General features: G+C 39.4%; 2 protein-coding genes across 2 annotated transcripts; both read right to left on the bottom strand.

Moving 5' to 3' along the window:
* Positions 1–7,567: 7,567 nt before the first annotated feature.
* On the bottom strand, positions 7,568–9,813 carry LOC137829816 (transcription factor MTB3). The gene is made up of 2 exons (XM_068636746.1): positions 9,639–9,813; positions 7,568–9,401 (listed from the first exon to the last, which is right to left on the bottom strand). Exon 2 carries the CDS (start codon positions 9,306–9,308, stop codon positions 7,788–7,790), a length of 1,521 nt encoding a protein of 506 aa, XP_068492847.1. The 5' UTR covers positions 9,309–9,401; positions 9,639–9,813; the 3' UTR covers positions 7,568–7,787.
* Positions 9,814–21,002: 11,189 nt separating this feature from the next.
* On the bottom strand, positions 21,003–21,536 carry LOC137829384 (uncharacterized). The gene has a single exon (XM_068636189.1). The coding sequence runs from the start codon at positions 21,534–21,536 to the stop codon at positions 21,003–21,005; it is 534 nt and encodes a 177-aa protein (XP_068492290.1).
* Between the last annotated feature and the right edge of the window lie 3,438 nt (positions 21,537–24,974).

Raw genomic sequence — 24,974 nt, 5'->3', positions numbered from 1 at the left:
ACCCTTTTGAGTATGATGAAGAGTGTGGTGTGTTCTCCTTCTTTTTCAAATGGTGGTGGTTTTTTGTGGTGAACGTTGATGATTGAAGTAAATTTAAATTTTATGATATTTTTATTTGTGGTGACCGTGTTTTTATTCGTTTATTGTATAATTCAAAAGCCACAAAACCTAGAACAAAATAAACGAGGTGAAAAAATAGAATATAAAACTAAAAAATAATATTTTCACATTGTAAAATAAACTTTTGGTTTTGAAGATTCACAATTTATAATAATAGTCCACTTCATGAAACCATTACAAGTAGTTATTTTCTTGATAGAATTTATGCTATGTTTGGAAAAAACTTCTAATTACAAGAGACCTAAGCATTCAGGTAAATGTGAATTTACTTTATGAAGTAAATTAAAACATATTAAATGATGAAACTGTTTCTCAAATGTCATGGTTGAAAAATAATAGAGATGTTGTGAATGAAAGAGAGATATATGACTTTAAGGAAGGTATGAAAGTATGAGATACAATATGATATTATTTTAAAATGTGAGATTATGATTCATTTAGATTATTTAAACATTTTAAAAAAATTAAAATTGATTTTTTACAAATAATATAAAAGTTTAGAGTTTACCATTATGGATAAATAATTTACCTTATTTAAAACCGCAATGTACTGATGATAGTGCATAAAAAACATGTGTAAAAAAGAATGAGACTAAAGAAAAAAAAAACTCAAATTTATCCAAAATCACAATTACCTGTTGTATAAAAATAAAAACACATAGTTCAAAATTTATCATTGAAAAAAGCACTAAAGGATCAGAATTGCATCAGAATTGGCACGCAAAACACAATAAAATTGACCAATAATACAATTAAACTAAAAGCATTAAAATATGAGCAGCATGTATAACTAAAACCAAAAAAGTACAGGAAATATTACTTTCACAATGCATAATAATAATATGAGCTACTTGATAAATGTAAAATTTGAAATGTGAAATGTTCAGCTCCTTTATTAGCTTTTCTAGAGAGGAAGAAGAGGTAAAAAGGGTACACAACATGCAGTATGAAAGAAATAGTGAATCATGATGAAAAGGATCATGACCATCGTCCAATGATAACATAGTAAAAAATATGAAGAGATATATTCTCTATACATCCACTTACGTCCAAAAAGACATGCACCAAAATACAATTTCACCCATTGTTTGAGATACCAGCAGAACTGAAGTCCTCAACCTAGACAAAAGACAATCTTGTATATAAAACAAGTTTCATAAATGTGATTGGAGCATGAATAACCACCCCACAAATGCAAATACCTAAGTTTACATGCGTGGAAATGTTTAAGGGAGCAACACGAATAACCAGAATATGCAGCTGTCACAAGTCCAACAGGTAAAAAAAAAAATGCAAAAAACTAATATAAGCAAAAGAACCGAAGTGCATCATCCCATGAAAGATGAAGCATAACGACAAAGGAAAACTGCAACCTTACCACATTCCAAAACGGAAAATAATTACAATGACTTGAGACAGCATCACACACGAATATATATTAGGGAAATTTACAAGTTTGAGTAACTTTTTTTGGGCTAAATTATAAAAAAATATAAAAATAATTAATTGTTACATAAACAACTTTCAATATTTTTTTTTCTAACTTGTGCATACTTTTTGTTTTATTTTTTTAACTGTTTGGAAGCACTTTTTACATATATTTTTAATTTTTCAATGTGTCTTTGTTTTTCAATATATTTTGGTTTTTTTGTTTTTTAATTTTATTATTAATATTTGTTTATATTTTTAATTAATAACTTAAACTAATTAAATATTTTCATTATCTGAATTATAATCAATTATAAATAATTAAATACACAATTTTAAAAAATAAATAAATAATTATTTAAAATTACTAAACATTTATTTAAATTATAATAATAAACTATCTAAATTATATCTAATTATACATAATTAAAAATAAATAACATAAAAAATAAGATGCATTTGCTTTTATAAGTTTAATATGAGGTGTGAAGAATGTGTGCATGGAGGTGCAAGAAGAAGCAGCCTACTTGGTGCTCTCTTTCCACCCAATTCAGAAGATAATATTATTCTTAACCTGTGAATCTATGAATGGATTATAATGCTTAATCTAGACCACACTAAGTGAATTATAATTAAATAATTTTTATAATTAGTGTCACTTTGTTATAATAAATAAAAGGATACAAATTAGTGATGTACTTTTCAATGATCCATTGATTCACTTTTAGCTGAAGTTGCATAGTGATGCCTAATACGAAAATTTTATAAAAATAAAAATAAAAATATTAATGATTTTCTGACAAAGAATTAAGTGCATTCATTACTTAATTAATCTCAATAGTGAATTTAAAATAAATTGAAAAACAGGCTAAGGTGGATCCTTACAATTTTTTTATCTCACAATTTTTTTAATATATTTTATTACTATTGTTTAATAAATAATTAAATTCACTCTATATACACATGTAAACCACATATATTTCTTGAACTAAGAAAATAAGTTTTCTGAACATATTATATTACATAGGTGAACCACATAATTACAATAATAAAACCTAAAAAAAAATAAAAAAAATCTTGTAAGTTACACACGTTCTTCACATTCATGACATGTGTTTCTTGAGTTACTCTTTATTCCTAATTCATGACTTGTTTTTCTCGAGTTACTCTTCATTCCTACTTTATGCTCATTTCTCACTCTCACATGTTATGTTATGTTTGTGAATAAAGGAAGGAAGTAAAACATAAATATATTATATACATAATCAAAACAAAATAGGAAGACTTTTAATTTTTTATAACACATGTCATTTAATTTTAATAAATAATAAAACATAAAATTAAATTAAATTAAATAATTAAAAAATTATTATTTTTATCTTGTGATTTCTCACTTTCACATGTTGTGCTATGTTTTTAATAAAAATAAATAAAACAAAAATATATTATTTCTACTCATTTCTCCTATTGTGTTGTATTTATGAAAAATAATAATAACTCTTTATTGTACTACTTGACTTTGACTTGATACTAAAATATTTTTTTTTTAATTTTTATGTTAAACATTATTATACAATTTTTACATCTCAATAAAAACAATCATAAAAAAATATTATTAAGAAAAACATTAAAATATTAGTTTCATAATATAATATTTTTGATTTCATAAACTTTTAGTATAATATTTTTTTATAAACAGTTTTTAATTTTGACTTATTTATCATAGTTTTTTTTTTAATTACGTCTCTCAATATCTAATTAGATTCGATTCTTATAGTTTATTTTTAGACTTTAACTTTATTTGATATTCCTGATTTTAATTCTACTTGTCATGACCGTTATTAACAACAAATAGATCATGTAACACGTTTGAACATCATTCCAGAGTGAATATATTTTTTTGTTACAATGGATAACTAGCTGCGAGAATTAAATAACAGGTTTCATGAGAAAACAATGGAACTTTTAACTATAAACAATGCTTTATTTCCTAAGATGCTTATAAGCTTTTAACATTGAGGATATATATGCACTATTGCCAACAAATTTTATGCTTTGGATTTTAATGAAGACAAGATTAGTTTGAAATTTCAGCTTCATCATTTTATTATTATTTTATTATTGATGCTCCTAAATATTCAAATTTATAGATTTTATCATTCATGCTTAAATTGTATTAATCTTTAGCACGAACATGAAAATAAAGTACATTTTACTTGGTTGAAAGCTTAATTTGTGTTATTTTAACTTATTTTTACAACTACAAGAGAAAATTAATTTTCTACTTATGAAAATAAGATTGCAAAATAAAATTATTACGAAAATGAACTTTAAGCCTAACTCAACTCCATAAAACCGACTCATAAGGTTGAGGGTGGTCATGGATTAGATCAAATCCAATCCAAATCCAAATATTTGGAATAGATTTTAAATCCATATCTATATTTTTTATAAAACTAATCTGGATTTTTACATGATCCATATCCAAATATTTGGATTGGATTTTAAATCCAAATCCATATTTTTTTATAAAACCAATTTGGATTTTTATAAATCCAAATCCATATTTTTATAAAAAAAATTATTTGAATTTTAAAACTAAATTTATATTTTCTAAAAAAACTAGCAATATTAATATAAAAATATGTAAACAAATTAATATCATATAAATATTAAGAAAATATAATAAAATAATAATTTAATAATACTAAAAATTAAAATTACAGAATCAATATTGAGTGATACAGATTTAAAGGATATAGAATTATATAGAATTACAAACTATACATAAAATTGGTGATTTTTTTTTTATGTTATGGCTAAAGTAATGAGTGTAAAAAATCAACCATTGAATTTATATTTTACTTAAAATATCCTTTAAATGTAAATATATTTTTTGATAAAAAATTTTGGTATATTACTGTTTGCATATGGTGTTCTCAAGTGGCTGAAGACAACTGAAAATCTATACAGTATTTAAGTGAAGAAAAAAAAATTATTTGTGAAAAAAAAGTAAAAAATCCAAATATTTGAATCAGATTTATAATCCAAATCCATTATTTTTATAAAAACAACCAAATTAGATTTTATATCCAAATCCATATTTTTATAAAAAAATAAGGCAAATTGTATTTTAAATCAAAATCCATGTATTTTTTTTAAATTAAGATAATATTAATATATTAATATAATAACATGTAAAAGAGTTAAACATTATAAATATTAAGAAAATATAATAAAATTATGATTTAATAATACTAAAAAACTTAAACATAACGTAATATATACATTCTTAACATTAAAATACATCTGCCTATAATACTTTAATTAAAATCTGAAAATATTATATTAATTTATTATGTATAAAATATTGGAGCAAATAAAATTAAAAAAAAATGTATAAGACTTGCTTCATGAGTGTGTATAAGAGAGCAAATAAAATTCCAGAAAGTGGATAAGAGGTGCCGCTGGAGAGAGGTGCAGGAGAGAGAAGGAAAAAAAAAATGAGAAAAAGTATAAAAAAGTGATTTGGGTGAGGCACACGGATTTTTAATGGATTAGAGAAGTATAAAAGTGGAATATGTTAAGAAGTGGGCTTTAAGTCTAACTCAACCCCATAAAATGGGCCTAACAAATAGGCGATAGGATAGGCTCGAAATGGCTCTAATACCATGTTAAGAAGTGGGCTTTAAGTCTAACGCAACCTCATAAAACCAGCTCAATAAAGTGAGGTTTGCACCCACTTATATACTATGAAAGACTCTAATCTCTAGTCGATGTGGGATTTCCAACAGAGTAGTTTGACAAAACTAGATTTTTTCCCCAACCTTAGCACCCACTTATATACAATGAAAGACTCTAATCTCTAGTCGATGTGAGATCTCCATAGAAGATGAATTTATTGCCCACAATATAGTTATTTACATATTACAAAAAAAAAGCTAAAAATTCTAATTATGATTTAACTTGTTGAGTTCAAGAATTTGAATGAAGGAATGACAATTTTTTAAATATGTGTTTAAAAGATTGTTATCTTATTGTTAATTATTTTGAATTATCAATTTGAAATTGAATAAAAGACTTAGATTAACAGTAATTATTTTAGTTATATATGTAAATAATTATTCTGATTAATGCAATTCACTATAATTGTAGCAATAGAACGTGTACAAAATATGATTTCGTGTCTGTATAAGAGTTACCAAAAGACAATATCATCTAAAACTATTTATTTCCTCTTTACATTTGTCCTTCCTTCTTCGAGCAACACTAATTTTCATTGAGAAATCTAAGAAATGAGGCTCCAGCTCAAATGAAAATCCATATAAAAAAATTTATTTCCATCCAAATGTACCAATACAAATCAAAAGGTCAAATTGCCACTCATATTTTGAAAAGAAAAACTATAACTACTAAAAACTATGACTACCAAATATGTTTTTATCCACCTTCTAGGATTCATGATGAGTTAATGAATATACAAGAGAAAAAAAGTAAGAAAATCACAAGAATCATGATAAAAACATATTGTTACTAAAATATAGTTTATATTTTCTTCATTTAAATTTATTGGAATTGTAGGTCTGAAAAATAAAAGGCCAACAACAATTGAAGTTCAAATTTTGATAAATAGATTCTTCATCAAGTAAGGAAGAGATGTTGGAAGCATGAGAAACATTTCTCTAATTTTTATGGGAGAGTTTTTTCTTATTTAATTTTTTAATTTTAAATTTTAAATCTTTTTTTTTCTTTTCAAATTCACAAGGAAAATTGAATTCTAGATTTTCATTTGTAAGTAATTAGAGACATATTTAGGTATCACTTGGTTGAGAGTGTGGTACAAGTTATATACAAATTTGAGTTTGTGAGCAAAATACATATGTAAAAGATTGTCTATTTTTGGATGTTATATGTAGGACTCTTTGAGAAATTCACTGAGAAACTTGTTAAAATTCTTATTCTTATATTTCATATTTAAGAAATTAAATCAAATTTAATAACCATAACCTTTTCCGGCTAAACTATGCGTAGATCTTTATCCGTTCACACCAGATACATTACTCACTCTTGTTCTTATTTAAAAATTACTTCATTTTCTTGAACTCAGATAGATGAAAGCGTTGTTAACAAACATAGTTCATGTCATTGGGATATCCTTCTCGTAATCTCTTTTTCATCTAAGTAGTTAATAAATAGTCATTTAAATGTTCTTTATAAAATAAAAGATTGCAATAGATACATAATTTAAAAAGAATCTTTCCAAAAAAAGAAAACAAACTATTTCGATAAACCTTATGTGTTGAATGCACAATGAAGCCCAATAAAACATCCCAACACAGAATATATGATGCACAACAGTTGTTAAAAACGAAGGGCATTGAAGAATATAATGTTGTGTGCGCCATTTATTTCAAGATATAATATTGTATTTTGAAGAATAACATTCTCAATAATACTATAATATTAACAAAAAATGTTCCATATGGTCCAAAACTTGCCAGTTGAGAGAGTCGAAAACAAAATATGATGCTCCAATGACTCTTTCTTTCTACACCTCCATACCTTCTCCATACCTTCTTCATACCTTCTTGTGTCATTCCATACTAAATATGAAAATATCATTTTATCCTTTTTTTTCCACCCCTTGGATTTGAAATAATAAATCTATGGATTATGTAATCCGGATACATAATCTGGAAGTCAATTTCATATTTAGAAAAGACTTCCAGATTATGTAATCCGGAAGCTAATAACACATCTGAAAAAAAGCTTCCAAATTATATAATTCAGAAGCTAATCTTATGTATAGAAAAGACTTTCGGATTATGTAATCCAGAAGCTAAATCACAAAAGACTTCCGGATTACATAGAAGCTAATTCTGAATCTAGAAAAAGACTTCTGGATTATGTAATCTGAAATATTGAAAAGGGTATTTTTGGAATACAAAAAATTTATGGAGGTGGCACAAGAAGGTATGGAGGTGCAGGAAGAAGCAGCCTGCTCCAATGTTATGACATCTTTCTTAACTTGTAAATATAGTTCAACTTATATTATCCAACAACTCAATTCAACAACTAAACAACTTAGGTACATAATTAAGGTTATTGAGATCTGAACACATTTTAAAACAGATTACAAGTAACAAAGAACACTAAGAACAACATATGTCAGCCTATCAGACAGAGTAATTCTAAGAAGATTTAAAGCATCATTGAGATGCTGCTACATAAACATGATATCAGGGTAAAGTTTTGGATAGGGCCGCTTCAAGCTTTTCTTTCAACTGAATGGCAGCAGCCTCCCCTCCCTCAGTTCTTATAGAGAATGTATGAATGATTTTATCATCTGTAGTAGAAACATTGGTGTCTTGAGCCACAATTTGATGCTCCCTGAAAGTTTTAACAACATCAGAAACAGGGTGAGCATCTAAAGGGCATCTCACTGTCACAACTGTGTCATCCTCTCTTTCCTGAAAATCCATATCTGGCAAGGATAACCTCTGGTCCTTGTTGTTAAACATGTTCTTCTCAGCTTCCAACACTTTGATCTTCATCTGGAGATCGGTGATGAAGGTAATGGCATCACCAAGCAAAGATGCCTTGTCCATTTTAGATATATTGGGGACAACAGCTCTTAAGGCATAAAACCTCTGGTTAAGCTTCTCACGTCTTTGTCTCTCTGCTTCAACATGATTCAGAGGTTCCTCTCTCCCATTGGCAGGTTTTCTACCTCTTTTTCTGGGCTTCCGCTCATCTGCATGAATTGAGGACGTGTCTTCATTACCGAGATCTAGACAAGGAACCCTTGCTTGAGCATTAAAATTCCCACCCATCATTTGATTCAATTGAGGGAACATTTTCCCTTCACTACTGTCCCCTAAAGTCCCATTGGAAGAATTTCCGTAAGTATGGTTCACCCCCAGTGCTTGAACTTCAAAGGAGTCTGAAGTAAAACCAGGATCATCTTCCACTTTCGGGGAGAAACTAATAGTTATAGACTGAGATTTTGTATCCCCCAGGCTTAACTCGTGCCCAAAAATCTTCGGAAATACCTTAGCCTGTCCGGGACTGGATTCCCCAAATGCTGTCTTGATCATCTCCACAAAACCCTGTTCTTCAGACACCACTTCATTCGAACCAAGCTCCACCACCCCAGATTTCAGAGGAACAAAAACAACAGTTTGAAGACCAGCTACTTTCCCTAGAAATGATCTAGATTCTAATTGATTTAAACAACCAGCAGCATCAGATGTCCAAATCAATTTAGCAGATTTGAATGAACTCCCAGGGCCACATGGTGAATCATAACCGAATATATAACACATCGAGGATAAGTAAAACATGAGCAAATCAGACAACCTATCCAATCTTGCATAGTTAGCCTCTTTCGACACCCACCCACCAAAGCAGGCATCAAGCTTCTGCAGCACCATCTTTCTCACCTCCTGCTCATCCTCCTTCCCAACTCCACTCCTCTTCCCTTTGGGATCACTGCAATGCCCATCACCCCAAATCAACGCAGAACCACCAGATTTCAAGCCAGCAACTTGCCAAAACACTGCATAGTTCCACTTGGAACCCTCAACAAGCTGGCACAACCTCTGACGGAGGGACGAGTCAGCACCGGCCGAAGGAGTAACAACGCTGGAAAAGACATTATTGGAAAGTGCTGAAATGAAAAACGCAACAGCCTCTGCGCCCAACACAGACTCCAACACACCCTTGTCTTCTTCGTTCAGACAAAACTTCTCACCCATCATCTTTCTTCCTCACTCCTTCCACGGTCAGTACCTCATATATCTCAAGATCAAAACTTTTTCCTCAAAAACGTTTCACTGGGATCTCAATCAAGCCTAAATTTCCAAAACCCCAAAATTTGCGTAAAAAACCCTAAAATCAAACCCTAGAGAATATCCAATCAAAACCCACAAACTTCTGAAATTCATAACATGTGTGTTCCTAATTACATATAATGGATTATTATCACTAGCAATCTAACTTAGTCTTGAGCTCCAGCTTAGTGGGTCACAACCCCAATGAAAAATGTTTACAGGGAACAAACAAATTCATCTTAAAAAAAACTGAATTACCTGAAGGGTATTGATTTGGCTTGGTGTATGAAGAATATGGAGACAAAGAAAACTGTGAACAGATATAAGATTTACAAAACCTGAGAAAGAGGTTCCGTCTGAGATCTGGAATGTTAACGTTATCAAAGATATTTATTCTTCTTTCCTTTTCTTTTCCTATTAAAGTTAGTATTTCATGTTCATATATATTCGTGGCAGTAGTATACCCTCTCAAGTCTGACTAGAACACTGAACCACAAATATTCCTAGACTCAATATTTCATATATTTTTCAAATTTTGTAAAGAGACATAATTATTTTAATATTTTATTAATCTAAAGAGTATTTATTTTAGTTAAGTAAAATTTGTATCATATATTTATGAAGCAGTTAATATAAAACTTAATAATTTTTAATTAAATAATGATGTAAAATTCTTGCAGATGTTAATTTGTTTGAATTATTCTTTTTAATAATATAAAAATTGACGTTAGTCGTTAAAAATTATTGTTAATCGTGTTAAATTTAAATATGCCATACAGCAATTCCTTATGGAAAGAAAAGTCATTTCCATTCATGGCAATTGACTGCATTATGAATCAAGAATTAAATTTCTGGGACATTAATTATAATGGGGAAAAAACACAATTGCTGTTAAAAATTTGATTGTCAATAATGAGTATGAAAAACAACTTAATAGAAAAGGTAATATTCATTTTCATGATTTTTACACAACGAATGTATCATTGTCTTATTATTAGTTGAGAGATATACATGATGGAAAAAACAATAAATAATAATAATAATAATTAAATTAATAAAAAATAACAATATATTTTTCTTTATATTTAGAATATGCATGCTATACATGTTGGATTTTTAAGTAAATATATTAGGAAGAGTTATACATAATCTAAAAAATATGGAGAGTCTCACTCGTAAGTCAAATTATATTGAAGAGACTTGATATCACTTTCAATCCAAAACTTTAAGATAATGAATTTATAGGACTTTTTTTCTTATATATTAATCTCACTCATTTTTGCTCAATGTGGAACTTCTAACTTCATAATTGAATTCCTCACAATCTTCCCTTTAAGTGGAGTCTACTCCACACATTGCAAACTCCCCTTCCAACTAAAAAATGTTCTAGTCACAAGTCTTTACTCATATAATACTTCCCGTAAACACTAGCAAATTTTGGTTTTACAACCATTACAAGTAAGTAAAAACACAAGAACAAGATTGAAAAAAAAGAACACTTTTATTAACATTTAAAGGTTTTATTTATAGAGAGTCTCACAAGATAAGTGTACGTCTATAAACACAAAATAGGTTATACGGTTTAACTAGACTTCGTATTGCTAAATTATGTCCAACAAATAGTCTTCTCTCCCCTTCCATCAGACAATGTCATCATCTGACTGAGCTCTCCAACCAATTGTCTACTGAACATGATTTAGAGTCAATCATCACAATTCTCCACCTTGACTCCAAATCAGGGAAGAGTTCCCAACATCATCTTCCTTTATCCTCAAATGAAAAATTAATTCACTCTAAATATCGTTTAAACATCAATCTTGCCAGGGACTTTGTAAAAATAATGGTTGGATTCTCCTTTGATGCTATCTTCTCGATTCTTACCTCTCTTGACTCATCAACGTCTCTAATAAGTGTCAAATTTCACATAGGCCCTTATGAGTATTAATTGATAAAATAAGTATAAAATAACCCCAATTTATGAAATTATACATTTTTACATATTTTATAATTTTAATTTAAATAAGAACGATTTATTCTCAAATTTATCTTAATTTTAGGTTTCTAGGGAAGAATGGAGATAATTGGACAAAAGAAAAATATACAAAGTTAAAAAGAGAAAAATGGAATGCATAAACATTCACCAAATCTGCCTAAACTCACAAAAAGTCAAGATGCCGTCAGTGGATCTCGCTCAAGCGATCTCACTTGAGCGAGATAGTGTCAGGAACGTTGGGCTTTTTTACATTTTACTCGCCCAAGTGAGCCCATTAGCGCCCAAGCGAAAAGCCAGTTAAGCCCAAGCAAATTAGGTTAAATAGGAGGCTTAAGGCACAACCCCTACTGTGCAAGATTGAGAGGAAAACACCATTGAGTAACTTGTAACCTAATTAGGAGAATAAGAGGTATAATAAACATTAGAGGATGCAGTCGTCAAGGAGAAACATCCTAGATCTTCTTTTCATGCTCTCCCTACTTGTAATAGTCATCATGTGTGGCTAATTCTACCATTTGGGATTATGAGTGATTTGTTCAAACTTTTATGTATTAAGGTGATATCTAAACACGTTATTTTGTTCTTGATTGATGATTAGTACTATTGTTTTGTTTGTAATACTTGGTTTACCATGATCTGGAATTTTAGATTTGACTGGAAAGTATTTCTAATGTTCTGACCTAAACGATAATGCTTAACATATTTGAATGCTAGGAATAGATTTGAAATGTTAATTGCTATCAACTTTTGATCTTAAGGATAAGTTTTTTTTTATAAATATGCGAATAATCAATATTTAGGAAGCATCTTAATAATTTTATGTGCGAGGATATCATATAAATGATTTTTATACGGGCATCAATATCAATCAAAGAGCACAATATTGTCATGTTAATCAAAATACAAATAAGTGAGAAAGATGAAACTCAATCCCTATTTTTCCAATTGAAGCAACAACTCTTTGACTTGTGTTCTTGTTAATCATTGTCATCATAACAACTCTAAACAAACTCTTATTATTTTGTTTTATATTTAGTGAATATTTCACTTGATTATTCAAGTGTTGCTTGTGGGTTCGATATCCATTCTTAGAGACACATTATTACTTCTGACAACAGTCTCTCATGAAGTGAAGTTTAACGTCTATGTGTTTGACACTCTTGTAGTATATTTGATGATCAACTAGATGAATAATAATTTGACTTCGACATTGAATAATCATACAATCTTGTACAATACCAAACTCTCCTATCATCCCCTTCAATCACTGTGCCTCCTTCACTCCCTCTACAAGCGAACTATATATTATCTGTCTAAGTAATAAACAAGGCCTTAACAAATTGCAATTTGGCCTTTCAACTAACTGTAGTTCCAAACAATGTAAATACATACCTAGAATTTTTTTTTTTTGATATCAACATTACTTGTATAGTGTCTACAAACCCATTTTTATCAACTCCACTATGTGAAGACCATTTATACATTAGACCAGATGATATTCTTCAATTCATATATCTCAATACCCACTTCAAAGTCTCTCAATAATCATGTCGTAGATATATCATGAACCTGTTAATCACACTAACAAGGTCTTCTACAAACTATTCCATACATGATGCACCCTACTCCATTAGCATATGGAGTAACCTTCATCTCCCTCATTGCTTCCTCATAACTAAAAACTTGGGTAATTGGGGATTTATGTGGTGTTCCCATAGGTTTAGATTCACGATTTCTAAACCTCTCAACTACCTTTAGCAAGTATCCCTGTTGAGATAAATGCAATATCCCAACCTTCTAATCTATATGTATGTCCATCACCATTATTCACCTTGTGAGACTAAGATCCTTCATTTCAAACTCTAAGCTTAATTTTTCTTTTAGCTCCTTCAATTCATTTTTATACTGGTTAGCTATAAGGATATCATCTACACATAAGAGTAAAAATAATACATATCGTTCTTATCTTTTCAGGATGTACATGCAACTATCATAATTGCATCTCTCAAACCTTGCCTATCTTAGGAAATCATCAAATCTCGTGTAAATGTCTCAAACTTCGTTTCAAGCCATACAATGATTTTCTCTAAGTTTCCATGCAGAAAAGTTGTCTTCACACCCAATTGTTCTAACACCAGATTATACTTGATCCGGTCGGTCATCGGTAGTCGATGACGTCAGCAACAGATAACCACGTGGACCACTCACAGGGTGACACGTGGATTAGGTGGCAGAGAAATTAGGGAGGAGATCACCCAGAACGGTGATCGGTGGGTAGTAACCGAGTGGCCACCGACAGATCAGTTCCAAGATAAACACCTGGGGGGAGAACGCGAGAAGTAATAGAGCACCGATCAGTCATCGGGTGCATGGTCATCGGGGTTTCGTGTTACACGCAGTTAAACTGGGACTGGGATTCCCAGCGAGAGCGTTACGCATGGACCTCGCATGATCATATCTCAGAGAAAGAGGAGCTGCTCGCCGGTAGAATCGTGCACGAGAGTGGCCTGAGGGAGTTAGTAAACCGATCAGTGATTGGTAACTCTCTTAACCCATTACGTGCATGACATCGTGAAGGGGAAATCGTTTATGCAGAGAGCAATGCTTGGTGAGTGTGCCTAGTCCAGCCACACCTGGCGTTCTCCTGGGAGTGTGCGATTCACCCAGATGGAAGAAACGCGCTAAGTTACTCCGCAAGGGAATAACTTAGGCGCACAAAGAGATGCATTAGAGCCCTTCAGGTAGTGGCACGTGTACAGTTAGATGTGAGTTGCATGCCTCCATGTGTCACCATCTGAGAGAGGCGCGGCCAAGATAAAAGTGCACTCTGCGTCGTGAAAGGTACACACCCACGTTTTTACTCATTTTGGTACGTTTTCGCACAATAGCGTAACAGAATTCTGACACACGCAGAGGATAGCGTAACAGAATTCTGTTAGGCACAGACACAGAGAGAGAGAAAAAAGAGAATCAGAGAGAGATTCAGTGACATTTTTGTTGGTGGTTCTGTGACCTAACTTGAGCGTCGGAGTGCAAACGGCCGCTAGAGGCGTCGTCTGTGTGTTTTGCAGGTTGCGTTTGAAGTTCCCGGAGAAGGTTCTAAGAGCATTCTTGCGGGTAGCACAATTGCATAGGCGGGATAAGGAAGCGACAAAGCAATTCCTCCACGCTTGAGTTGACGACAGGATCATTTGGCGCCCACCGTGGGGCCATGTGAATCGTGGTCCCATCCACACCAAAGTTTCTGAAGTTTCTCAAAGTTTTTGCTGAGTTTTTTGCTGAGAAAATGAGGAGAACCAGACAAACATCACCTGCGCCATCTGCTGAGGAAGGAGCTGTGACAATGGCGTAGGTCCTGGAGATGATGCATGCGCTGCAGGACAATGTCGCAGCGTCGAGAGCTGAACAAGAGAAGATGCAGGCGGAGTTGGCTGCATCGCAGAGCAGGAATGATGAGCTGAATCGCGTTAATGAGGAGCTGAGAAGGACGTTACAGGCGCAGAAGGAACGCGCAGTTGAAGAAAGGATGTCGATGCCACCATCGCCTCCGAGAGCGTTCCCTATGCCATTCTCCCCTGAAATCATGAAAACTGTGGTGCCTCCCAACCTAGTGGGAGTGAAGGCGTCGTTCACGAGGGTAGAAGATCCAGAAGCGCATCTGACGGCGTTCCACACTCAGATGATGCTGTCTGGGGGCTTAGATGCCGTGTACTGCAAGATGTTCATGAGTACACTGAGTGGAATCGCCATGGAATGGTTCGTGAGTCTGCCAGAGGGTCATATCTTGTCCTTCCATAAGTTTTCGAAGCTTTTCACTGAGCAGTACATCGTTAACAGAGCACCTTCAGTGGTGTCGTACGATCTGTTCGATGTACACCAATATCAAGGTGAGTCGCTGAAAGACTACCTCAACCGCTTCGGAGCACAAGTGGTTAGATTGCCCAGCAAGGACGAGGATATGCTGGTGCATGCATTTAAGAAGGGAGTGGTGCCTGGTCCCTTCAGTGAGTCGCTCATCAGGAGCCATCCCAGCACCTTTGCGGAGATCCGGCGACGCGCGGTGACGCACATAGTGGCAGAGACAGAGGTTTCTGAGAAAAGAGGAAGTGCTGCACCACCGAAGCCGCGTGGAGGACAGGGGAAGCAATAACAGCAAGCGAGGGTGCATGAGGCAAAGGAGGGAAAGAAGGTGCAGGGGAAACCTCGTCCTTATGCACCCAGAAAGGACCAGGGCAGGGGGCGTGCAAGGGAGAATAATGCACCCCCAAGATACGATTTCATGATAGAGTTGGCGGATCTGATCGTCCTTCCTGCCATAGCTGCAAGACTCCGAGTACCAGAGAAGACAGATAAGGTACTTGGGAGGAAGAAGAACGAGTGGTGTGAGTTTCACCAAGCCTTTGGCCACACACTCTACTCCTGCTTGGCGTTGGGACACCAGCTGGCGGAGTTGGTAAAGTCTGGGTTCCTGGCAGATTACCTGCGGGAGGCGCAGGGTGATCGCGCATCGGAGGCCCAGGCAGGAGAACAGCAGCATGAAATCCCTGTGCACGGGGAGGTGCGAACGATTGCGGGAGGCTTCTCCGGTGGGGGGTACACCGCATCACAAAGAAGAAGGTATGCTCGATCGGTTATGGTCGTGGACTCGGTAGACGAGGGCCATTTCCCCGAGGTAGACATCACTTTCAAGAAAGCTGATCTACAGGACGTTGTACCGCACGACAACGATCCTGTGGTCATCTCCCTCATCACAGCAGGAAGGCGAGTGCACAGAGTGCTCGTAGACCAAGGGAGCTCGGCAGACGTCATGTTCTGGCCGACGTTCAACAAGTTGCAGCTGTCCCCCGATCAACTAAGGCCGTATACCGGGTGTCTTTACGGCTTTGCAGGGGATCAGGTAGAGGTGCGGGGGTACATTGAGCGACGTTCACCGATGGAACAATAGCCCGCACCGAAAAGATAAAGTACTTGGTGGTGAACGCCCCTTCTGCGTACAACATCTTGCTGGGAAGGCCAACACTCAATAGGTTGGGTGCAGTGCCATCGACGAGGCACATGAAGCTGAAGCTGCCGTCGATGGAGGGGACCGTAATAACCATCAAGTCAGATCAGGCTGAGGCTAGACGCTGTTATGAGAACAGCCTCAGGCAGAAGAGGAGCATATGCCATGTCACCTCAACACCATCACCAGGTGTGCTCGAAGAGCGATCGGTGGTTAGGAGAACGCATGGCGATCAGGAGATGGAGGATGCTACGTTGGGGGGCTCCCAGGTAGCTCAGGTGGAAGCGGGGGAGGAGGGCATGATCACTCCTCGCGAGGGCGGTCATCGCCAGCGAGAGAAGACCCCACCCAGCTGAGGGGTGGGTAGAAGTAGATATAAGGGAGAAAAGGTTCAAGTTGGGAGGATCGCTCGGCGAAGAAGAACGAAGGCTGATCGAGAAGCACATGGGCGCGTTCGCATGGTCAGCATCTGACATGCCAAGAATCAACCCTGACTTCCTTTGCCATCGCCTGTCGATGGATCCTAAAGTTCGACCTGTGCGTCAGAGGCGAAGGAAATTCAACGAAGAAATGAGGAAAGTGATCCACGACGAAGCGCAAAAGCTCCTTGCCGCAGGGCACATCAGGGAGATCCAGTACCCTGAGTGGCTAGCGAACGTGGTACTGGTGCAGAAGCCAAACGGCAAGTGGAGGATGTGCGTGGACTTCACTGACCTCAACAAGGCATGCCCCAAAGATTCTTACCCTCTACCCAGTATAGACGCTCTAGTGGATAACGCATCAGGGGGGAAGCTACTTAGCTTCTTGGATGCATTCTCAGGATACAACCAGATCAGAATGCACCCCAGGGATGAATGCAAGACCGCATTCATGACTGAACGGTCTTGCTATTGCTACAAGGTAATGCCGTTCAGGCTGAAGAATGCGGGGGCTACCTACCAGCGACTTATGGATAGGGTGCTCTCGCCCATGCTTGGAATGAACGTGCATGCATATGTAGATGACATGGTGGTCACATCCCGAGAGAAGGAGCATCATGTGGCCGATCTGGAGGAATTATTCACCACCATCGCCAAGTACAGGTTGAAGCTCAACCCTGAGAAATGTATTTTTGGCGTGGAGGCTGGGAAGTTCTTGGGTTTCCTCCTGACAGAGCGTGGAATCGAAGCTAATCCAGAGAAGTGCGCAACAATCGTGGCGATGAGGAGTCCAACGAAGGTGAAGGAGGTGCAGCAACTCACCGGTCGGTTGGCAGCATTATCCCGGTTTATGTCCGCTGGAGGGGAGAAAGGTCATCCGTACTTCCAGTGTCTTAAGCGCAACAGCAGATTCCTTTGGACACAGGAGTGCGAGGAGGCCTTCATCAAGTTGAAGGAGTACCTGGCAAGCCCACCGGTCTTGCGTAAACCACAAGTGGGCACCCCTCTTCGTCTATACTTTGCTGTGACGGAGAGAGCAGTCAGTTCAGTCCTGGTGCAAGAGCAAGATCAGGTTCAGAAGCCTGTGTACTTTGTGAGTAAGGTACTGCAAGGACCTGAAACAAGGTACCAAGCCCTCAAGAAGGCTGCCCTGGCGGTAGTATTTTCAGCGAGAAGACTCAGACATTATTTCCACAGCTTCACAGTAGTGGTAATGACAGATTTGCCCATCCAAAAGGTGCTAAAGAAACCAGACGTAGCGGAAAGGATGGTCAAGTGGGCGGTGGAATTGTCAGAGTTCGACATTCAGTACGAGCCCCGAAGACCTATAAAGGGGTAGGTGTTCGCCGACTTTGTGGTCGAGCTGTCGTCGGTCGCGACACCTTCAGAAGGTTTAGACTTCCGATGGGTATTATCAGTGGATGGCTCCTCCAATCAGCAGGGGAGCGGCGCTGGGGTCATTTTGGAAGGCCCGAACGGAGTGCTGATCGAGTAGTCCCTCCGCTTTGCCTTCAAGGCTAGCAACAATCAGGCGGAGTATGAAGCCCTGATCGCAGGAATTTTGCTAGCAAGAGAAATGGGAGCAAGAAGTCTGGTTGCTAAGAGTGACTCTTTGCTAGTAACCGGGCAAGTTATAGGGGAGTTCCAGGCGAAAGATCCCCAGATGGCAGCTTACCTGGAATACGTACAGCTGCTGAAGACATCCTTCACCGAGTTTGAACTAGTTCATGTGCCGAGAGAGCAAAATGCCAGAGCAGACCTGCTTGCCAAGCTGGCCAGCTCAGGCAAGGGGGGAAAACATATGACCGTCATTCAGGAGACCTTGAAGGTACCGCGAGCGTTCGTGTCAAACAACCAGGTACTTCAAGTGTACAAATCGATGGAGCGTCTGACGATCGGTCATCGTTCACTGACTCAAGAGTCGTTGAAAGCGCCAAGGGTTAGAGCGCAACCGGCAAAGACCGATGAGGCGATGGAAGTCTGCGCTGTTAGGGAGCCCGACACGTGGATAACACCGTACCAGTTGTACTTAGAAGATGGTGTACTCCCACTTGACCCGACAGAGGCAAAAAGAATAAAGAGGAGCTCGAGTAAGTTTACTTTGATTGATGAGAACCTGTTTAGATTTGGGTTTTCTCATCCTGTGCAGATCTGCGTGTATGGCGATCAATGCACTAGACTTATGTCAGAGCTACACGAGGGGGTATGCGGAAGTCATGTAGGCGGTCGCGCTTTGGCAAGTAGGATCCTCCGCGCGGGGTACTACTGGCCAACGCTGAAGGAAGACTGCGTGAGGTATGCTCAGCGTTGCAAACAGTGTCAACTTCACGCAAACTGGCATAAGGCACCTCCCGAGGAGTTGAAATCCATCCATAGCCCGTGGCCATTTCACACATGGGGAATCGACATCCTAGGACCTTTTCCCCTAGCGATAAGGCAGATGAAGTTCCTCATCGTGGCCATCGAGTATTTCACCAAGTGGGTGGAGGCAGAACCAGTCGCACACATCACCGCACAGAAAGTCGAGCACTTTGTCTGGAAGAACATTGTCTGTCGTTTCGGAGTACCCAAGAGGCTGGTCTCCGACAATGGCACCTAGTTCACAAGTCATCAGCTAAGGAAGATGTGCGAGGAGTTAAAGATACAACAGGTTTTCGCCTCGGTGGAACACCCACAAACCAATGGGCAGGTGGAGTCAGCCAACCGAGTACTGCTCAGGGGGCTAAAGCGAAGACTAGAGAAAGCTAAAGGAAACTGGGCAGAGGAGGTCCCCAGAATCGTATGGTCCTACCATACCACTCCACAGTCCAGCACCCATGAGACACCCTTTAGCCTTGTCTACGGGACAGATGCCATGATTCTCGTGGAGATACAGGAGAGTTCCCCCAGGTTTTTGAATTTCATTGCCGAAGAATCCAACGAAGAACGAAAGGAGAATCTCGACCTACTGGACGAAGTGCGAGAAGAAGCCAGAGTTAGTGCTGAAGCCGTCAAGAGAAGAGTAGAACGGAGGCACAACTCCAAGGTGAGGCTCAGGCGTTTCCAGGAAGGTGATCTGGTGATGAGAAAGGCGCATCAAAATGAGATGGAAAACAAGTTGTCTCCAAAGTGGACAGGTCCATACAGAGTGGTTGAGGCATCGGAGAATGGAGCTTATCGGCTGGAAACTCTGGATGGAGAAGCAATCCCCAGAACGTGGAACGCCACCCACTTGAAATTGTATTTCAGTTAAGTTGTAAAGTAGTTGCGTTCTCGCGCTAAAGACACACTCAGTGTATATACTGAAAACAGTTGAACAGATAAGGGGGCACTCTTTTCCCTAAGGAGGGTTTTTAACGAGGCCATCCAATGAAAAGATTATCAGCATATCAAGTGTGCGAGAGTTTTCAAGTTAAAATCCTCCTCGCCCCAGGTGCGAGTGCAGGTGATCGGTTAGGCCTTATTCGCCCTAGGCGCGAGTATGGGCGCTAATCTAAGTCCTCCTCACCCCAGGCGTGAGTGCAGAGGACTAGGGTTTGAAAAGCCAGGGGTGCTAGTAAGACCAAGAGAGGGAAAGGAAGGATCTCGACAAACGTCCTTACCCACTTGGCATATACCAATGTTGGCCCAGTAAAGCTCTTAGTTTAAACCCTTCTCACCCCAGGAGTGAGGCAGGGAAAGAACGACCCAATCCGCCCAAGGTTGATGACCTTGGGGAAGGTAAGAGGGGCTATCGAGAAACACTCTTCTTCCCCCAAAACAAGGCATCACCTCTGACGATTGATGTCAAAGTCCTCTATGCACTTAGCGCTAGAGCGACAGAGAAGCAAGGTGAAGACCGAAGAACGATGACTGATGAGTTGTTGGTGGATATGCTAGTGGGTAGTGCCTTGTCGGAGGAAGCTTTTCCAAACAAGTTCTTACACAACAAGCCGAAGCAGACAGACTATGCCTAGTCAGTCATCTAGTACGAAGCTGTGCATAAGAACTGTTAAAGACAAAGCTAAGGGAGTTGTTAGTCGTGATCAAGGTAGAGGCCAAGATCAAAGAGTACAGATTGCGCTAAACCTAAGCTAGTTAACAGTTAGTTGTGTGCAAAAAGAAAGATGAAGCTTAAGAAGATACAAGAGAAGAAACATATAGCTGAAGCAAGTATATATTCACACCAAGGTCTATACAAGTTTCAAGTACAAGAATTGTGCAGAAATATGAAATTACGAGAAGAAAACTCAAGAAGGAGGAATGAGCTTGCCATCTACCACTTTGTTGTAGATGCTGAATTGCGTAAGGTCTAAATCTGGAAGAACGCAACGAATCTGCTCGAATGCCAGCTCGAACCCATCAGCAAGGGCGTCAGCACCCACGTTCATAAGTTCGGCGTTCTCAGCTTCGAGCTCTTGCTTTGAAGTCTCCAAGGCGTTCTTCTCAGTGGCGAGGGAAGCAATGGAAGAGGCAGCTTCTTCCAATTTGCCCTTTGCTTCGGCAAGCTCGACCTTCACTGCAGAAAGCTCGCTCACTGCCTTCTCAAGTTTCTTCCCCCCATCAGTGGCCTCCTCCTTGGTAGACTTGAGATCCCCCGCTAGTTGTGAGTTCAATTGGCGTAGGGAGGAAGTTTCAGCCTCCAGGTTGATTATCTTGCTCCTCAGCTCCACCACTTCGCTGTCCAGAGTATTGACAACTTGCCCCATCAAGATCTCAGTCTTGATGGTCTCCTGGACCTGCGATAGGTACTCTTTCCTGGATTTTTCCACTGTATCCCTCATCAGGGCTATGGACCCTTGGGTAGCCTCAAAGTCACTCTGCAGTGACTCCTTGTCGTGCTCAAGCTCCTTGACCCTCTTCTCCAGGACCAGTTGCTTGCGGTGTTGGGTGGAAAACTCTAGGGAAAGCACTATCTGCTTGGCCTAGTGCATGTCCACCTCTTGCCCACTCCATTCGAGAAGCTCCCGGCTGCGTATGAAACGTCGAACCAAGGCAATGACTCGACTGAAGTTTTCATTGCTAGCACCAGAGCTGCTTGGCTGCGAGCTGGCCTCACCACCTTCAGCAGTAGCAGCAAAGGTTGGCGGTGGTGGTGATGCAGGAAATCTTGGGAAACCCCCCGAGTGGGCAGAATCACTCCCAGCAGGTAGAGTGGGTTGACCAATAGCTTGGCCCGCTGGGGGTGGGGGTGGAAGTGATGCTGGAGACGGAAGTTGGGGCGTTAGAGATGGTAGGCGCTGAGGGGAGGGGGAGGAAGTTGGTGCTGGGGCAGGTTGAGTAGGAAGAGGTGGGGGTGAACCCTCCTCAATTTGCACCACTTCGATTTCCCCAGGCCTAAGGGATGAAGCCCCCCCAACCTCTTGGTGTTTCCTCTGGCGATGTATAAGAGGAGAGCCAGAACTCTCCTCCTCGGTTGAGGGGGTAGGAGCAGCAGCGGCCGCAACAGTTGCGGGAAAGGCCTTTGCTAGCCTTCTTCTCTTCTTCTCTGGCTCGGGGCCTTCAGCTGGCGCGACCGAGAGAGGTGGAGCCGCGATGGGCTCGGTGGTAGAGGAGGAAGAACCAGTCTCCTTGGCACCCCTGGTCCGGGCAAGCTCCAGTAGTGCCCTCCTCCTATCTTTCCCTGAAGTCATGTCTACATCAAGGGTAAAAAGAAGAGTTAGATGGCATAATTATGCAAGTGGATAAAATGTTATGCAAGTATGCATGAGAGTGTGCAAGTATTCTAAGAGGTGCAAGAAGAAGAGCCTACCTATGTACTTTTTCAGAGACACCACATCAAACTCGTGTTTGATGAGAAGGGCCGAGTTATATTTTGCCCCTAGGAGCAACCTACACAGCTTGCGCTCGTAGGGAGCCATGGCTTCAAGGCCCCGGGGCTTCTTAAACTCGACTCCAAGAACCCAATAAAGGGGAAACCCCTCGAGCAGCGTTGGGCTTTGCTGGGTAGCAGATATCATGTAGAACCTGCCCTTCCAATCTTTAAATGATTGCTGGTACAGGCCCAAGATCACTCGTCCAACAACTCCATTCAGGCCGACCCAAGACCTATCCCCAGGGTTCTTCGCCTCGAAGAAATGTAAGAAGACGTCTACAGAGGCGTTATGCCCAAAGTAGTTGCAAAGGATCTTGAATGCCCGTATGAAAGCCCAGGCATTCGGATGGAGTTGGCAAGGGGCGACGTTCAACTCCATCATCAGCTCCTTCTCAAAGAAGGTGAAGGGCAAACGCAGCTTCAACCTTTTGAAGATGGCGGAGTATATGAAGGTGAAGGGCACCCCATTGGTAGCCCTATCGTCCGTGCAGATTGGCATCCCTCGAGGAGGAATGCGTATACGAACGTTGAAATCATTCTCCCTGTCGATGGCGCAGGAGGGCTCATCAGGGTCGTTGCTCAGAAGGGTTTTGAGGTGGCCTTTCGGTAGTTGAGTGGAAGTTTCGGCCAGCAATGCCAGGGGAGCCCAGTCATGGACCCTGGCGTTGTCCTGATAGGAAGTTGCATCAGGTGGAGGTGACGCTGGTGCACTTGCTGAAGGCTGTGCACCAGAGGATGAGGCGACGATGCGAGCAATTTGCTTCAAGCGAGCCATTGCGAGATAACTGCAATGGAGGAAAGCAAAAAGTCAGATGAACGGAAGAAGAGGGAATGATGAATGGTTCGGTGAAAAACAGAGGAAGGGAAGAAGAAAGAAAGGTCCAGGCGAAGAAGAGGAAGAGGGAGAAGTAGAGAGCGAAGTGAGAACCGCAAAAAACCCTAGCGCGGGTTGAGAAGAAGAAAAACAGAGAAGATGAATGCATGGTAGTGAAAAGGGTGAATGCAATCGGTGAAAAGAACCTAAATGGATCAAGGAAGAAGAAAAGTCATACCTTTAGATGATCGCGGAAGGTCTTGAGGTAGAAAGCTTGAAGAAAGTTGGGCGCGCAGAGAGGAGATTTGAAGTAAGTCTGAGAGTTGGAGTATTGAATAAGATAATGAAACAGTGAAGGCGCGCGCCTATTTGAATAAGGGAAGCATTAGCGACACTCCACGCTGGCCGTTGATGCGTCCACGTGTCGCGAGACTAAGGGAGAAAATCATAACGTTAAAAGGCAACACGTGAGGTGGCACGTGATGTGGCCGCACTTGCCACGTGGACCGAGGGCGCGACCACTTAGTCTCTTCGCTGAGAACGAGTTCACAGCTCGAGACTGGGGGCTTGTGATTCGGTCGGTCATCGGTAGTCGATGACGTCAGCAGCAGATAACCACGTGGACCACTCACAGGGTGACACGTAGATCAGGTGGCAGAGAAATCAGGGAGGAGATCACCCAGAACGGTGATCGGTGGGTAGTAACCAAGTGGCCACCGACAGATCAGTTCCAAGATAAACACCTGGGGGGAGAACGCGAGAAGTAATAGAGCACCGATCAGTCATCGGGTGCATGGTCATCGGGGTTTCGTGTTACACGCAGTTAAACTGGGACTGGGATTCCCAGCGAGAGCGTTACGCATGGACCTCGCATGATCATATCTCAGAGAAAGAGGAGCTGCTCGCCGGTAGAATCGTGCACGAGAGTGGCCTGAGGGAGTTAGTAAACCGGTCAGTGATTGGTGACTCTCTTAACCCATTACGTGCATGACATCGTGAAGGGGAAATCGTTTATGCAGAGAGCAATGCTTGGTGAGTGTGCCTAGTCCAGCCACACCTGGCGTTCTCCTGGGAGTGTGCGATTCACCCAGATGGAAGAAACACGCTAAGTTACTCCGCAAGGGAATAACTTAGGCGCACAAAGAGATGCGCTAGAGCCCTTCAGGTAGTGGCACGTGTACGGTTAGATGTGAGTTGCATGCCTCCACGTGTCACCATCTGAGAGAGGCGCGGCCAAGATAAAAGTGCACTCCGCGTCGTGAAAGGTACACACCCACGTTTTTACTCATTTTGGTACGTTTTCGCACAATAGCGTAACAGAATTCTGACACACGCAGAGGATAGCGTAACAGAATTCTGTTAGGCACAGACACACAGAGAGAGAAAAAAGAGAATCAGAGAGAGATTCAGTGACATTTTTGTTGGTGGTTCTGTGACCTAACTTGAGCGTCGGAGTGCAAACGGCCGCTAGAGGCGCCGTCTGTGTGTTTTGCAGGTTGCGTTTGAAGTTCCCGGAGAAGGTTCTAAGAGCATTCTTGCGGGTAACACAGTTGCATAGGCGGGGTAAGGAAGCGACAAAGCAATTCCTCCACG

Source organism: Phaseolus vulgaris, chromosome 7 (genome assembly GCF_000499845.2).
Source record: "Phaseolus vulgaris cultivar G19833 chromosome 7, P. vulgaris v2.0, whole genome shotgun sequence".
NCBI classification, from domain to species: domain Eukaryota; kingdom Viridiplantae; phylum Streptophyta; class Magnoliopsida; order Fabales; family Fabaceae; genus Phaseolus; species Phaseolus vulgaris.
This window is presented reverse-complemented; position numbering and strand designations above follow the sequence as displayed.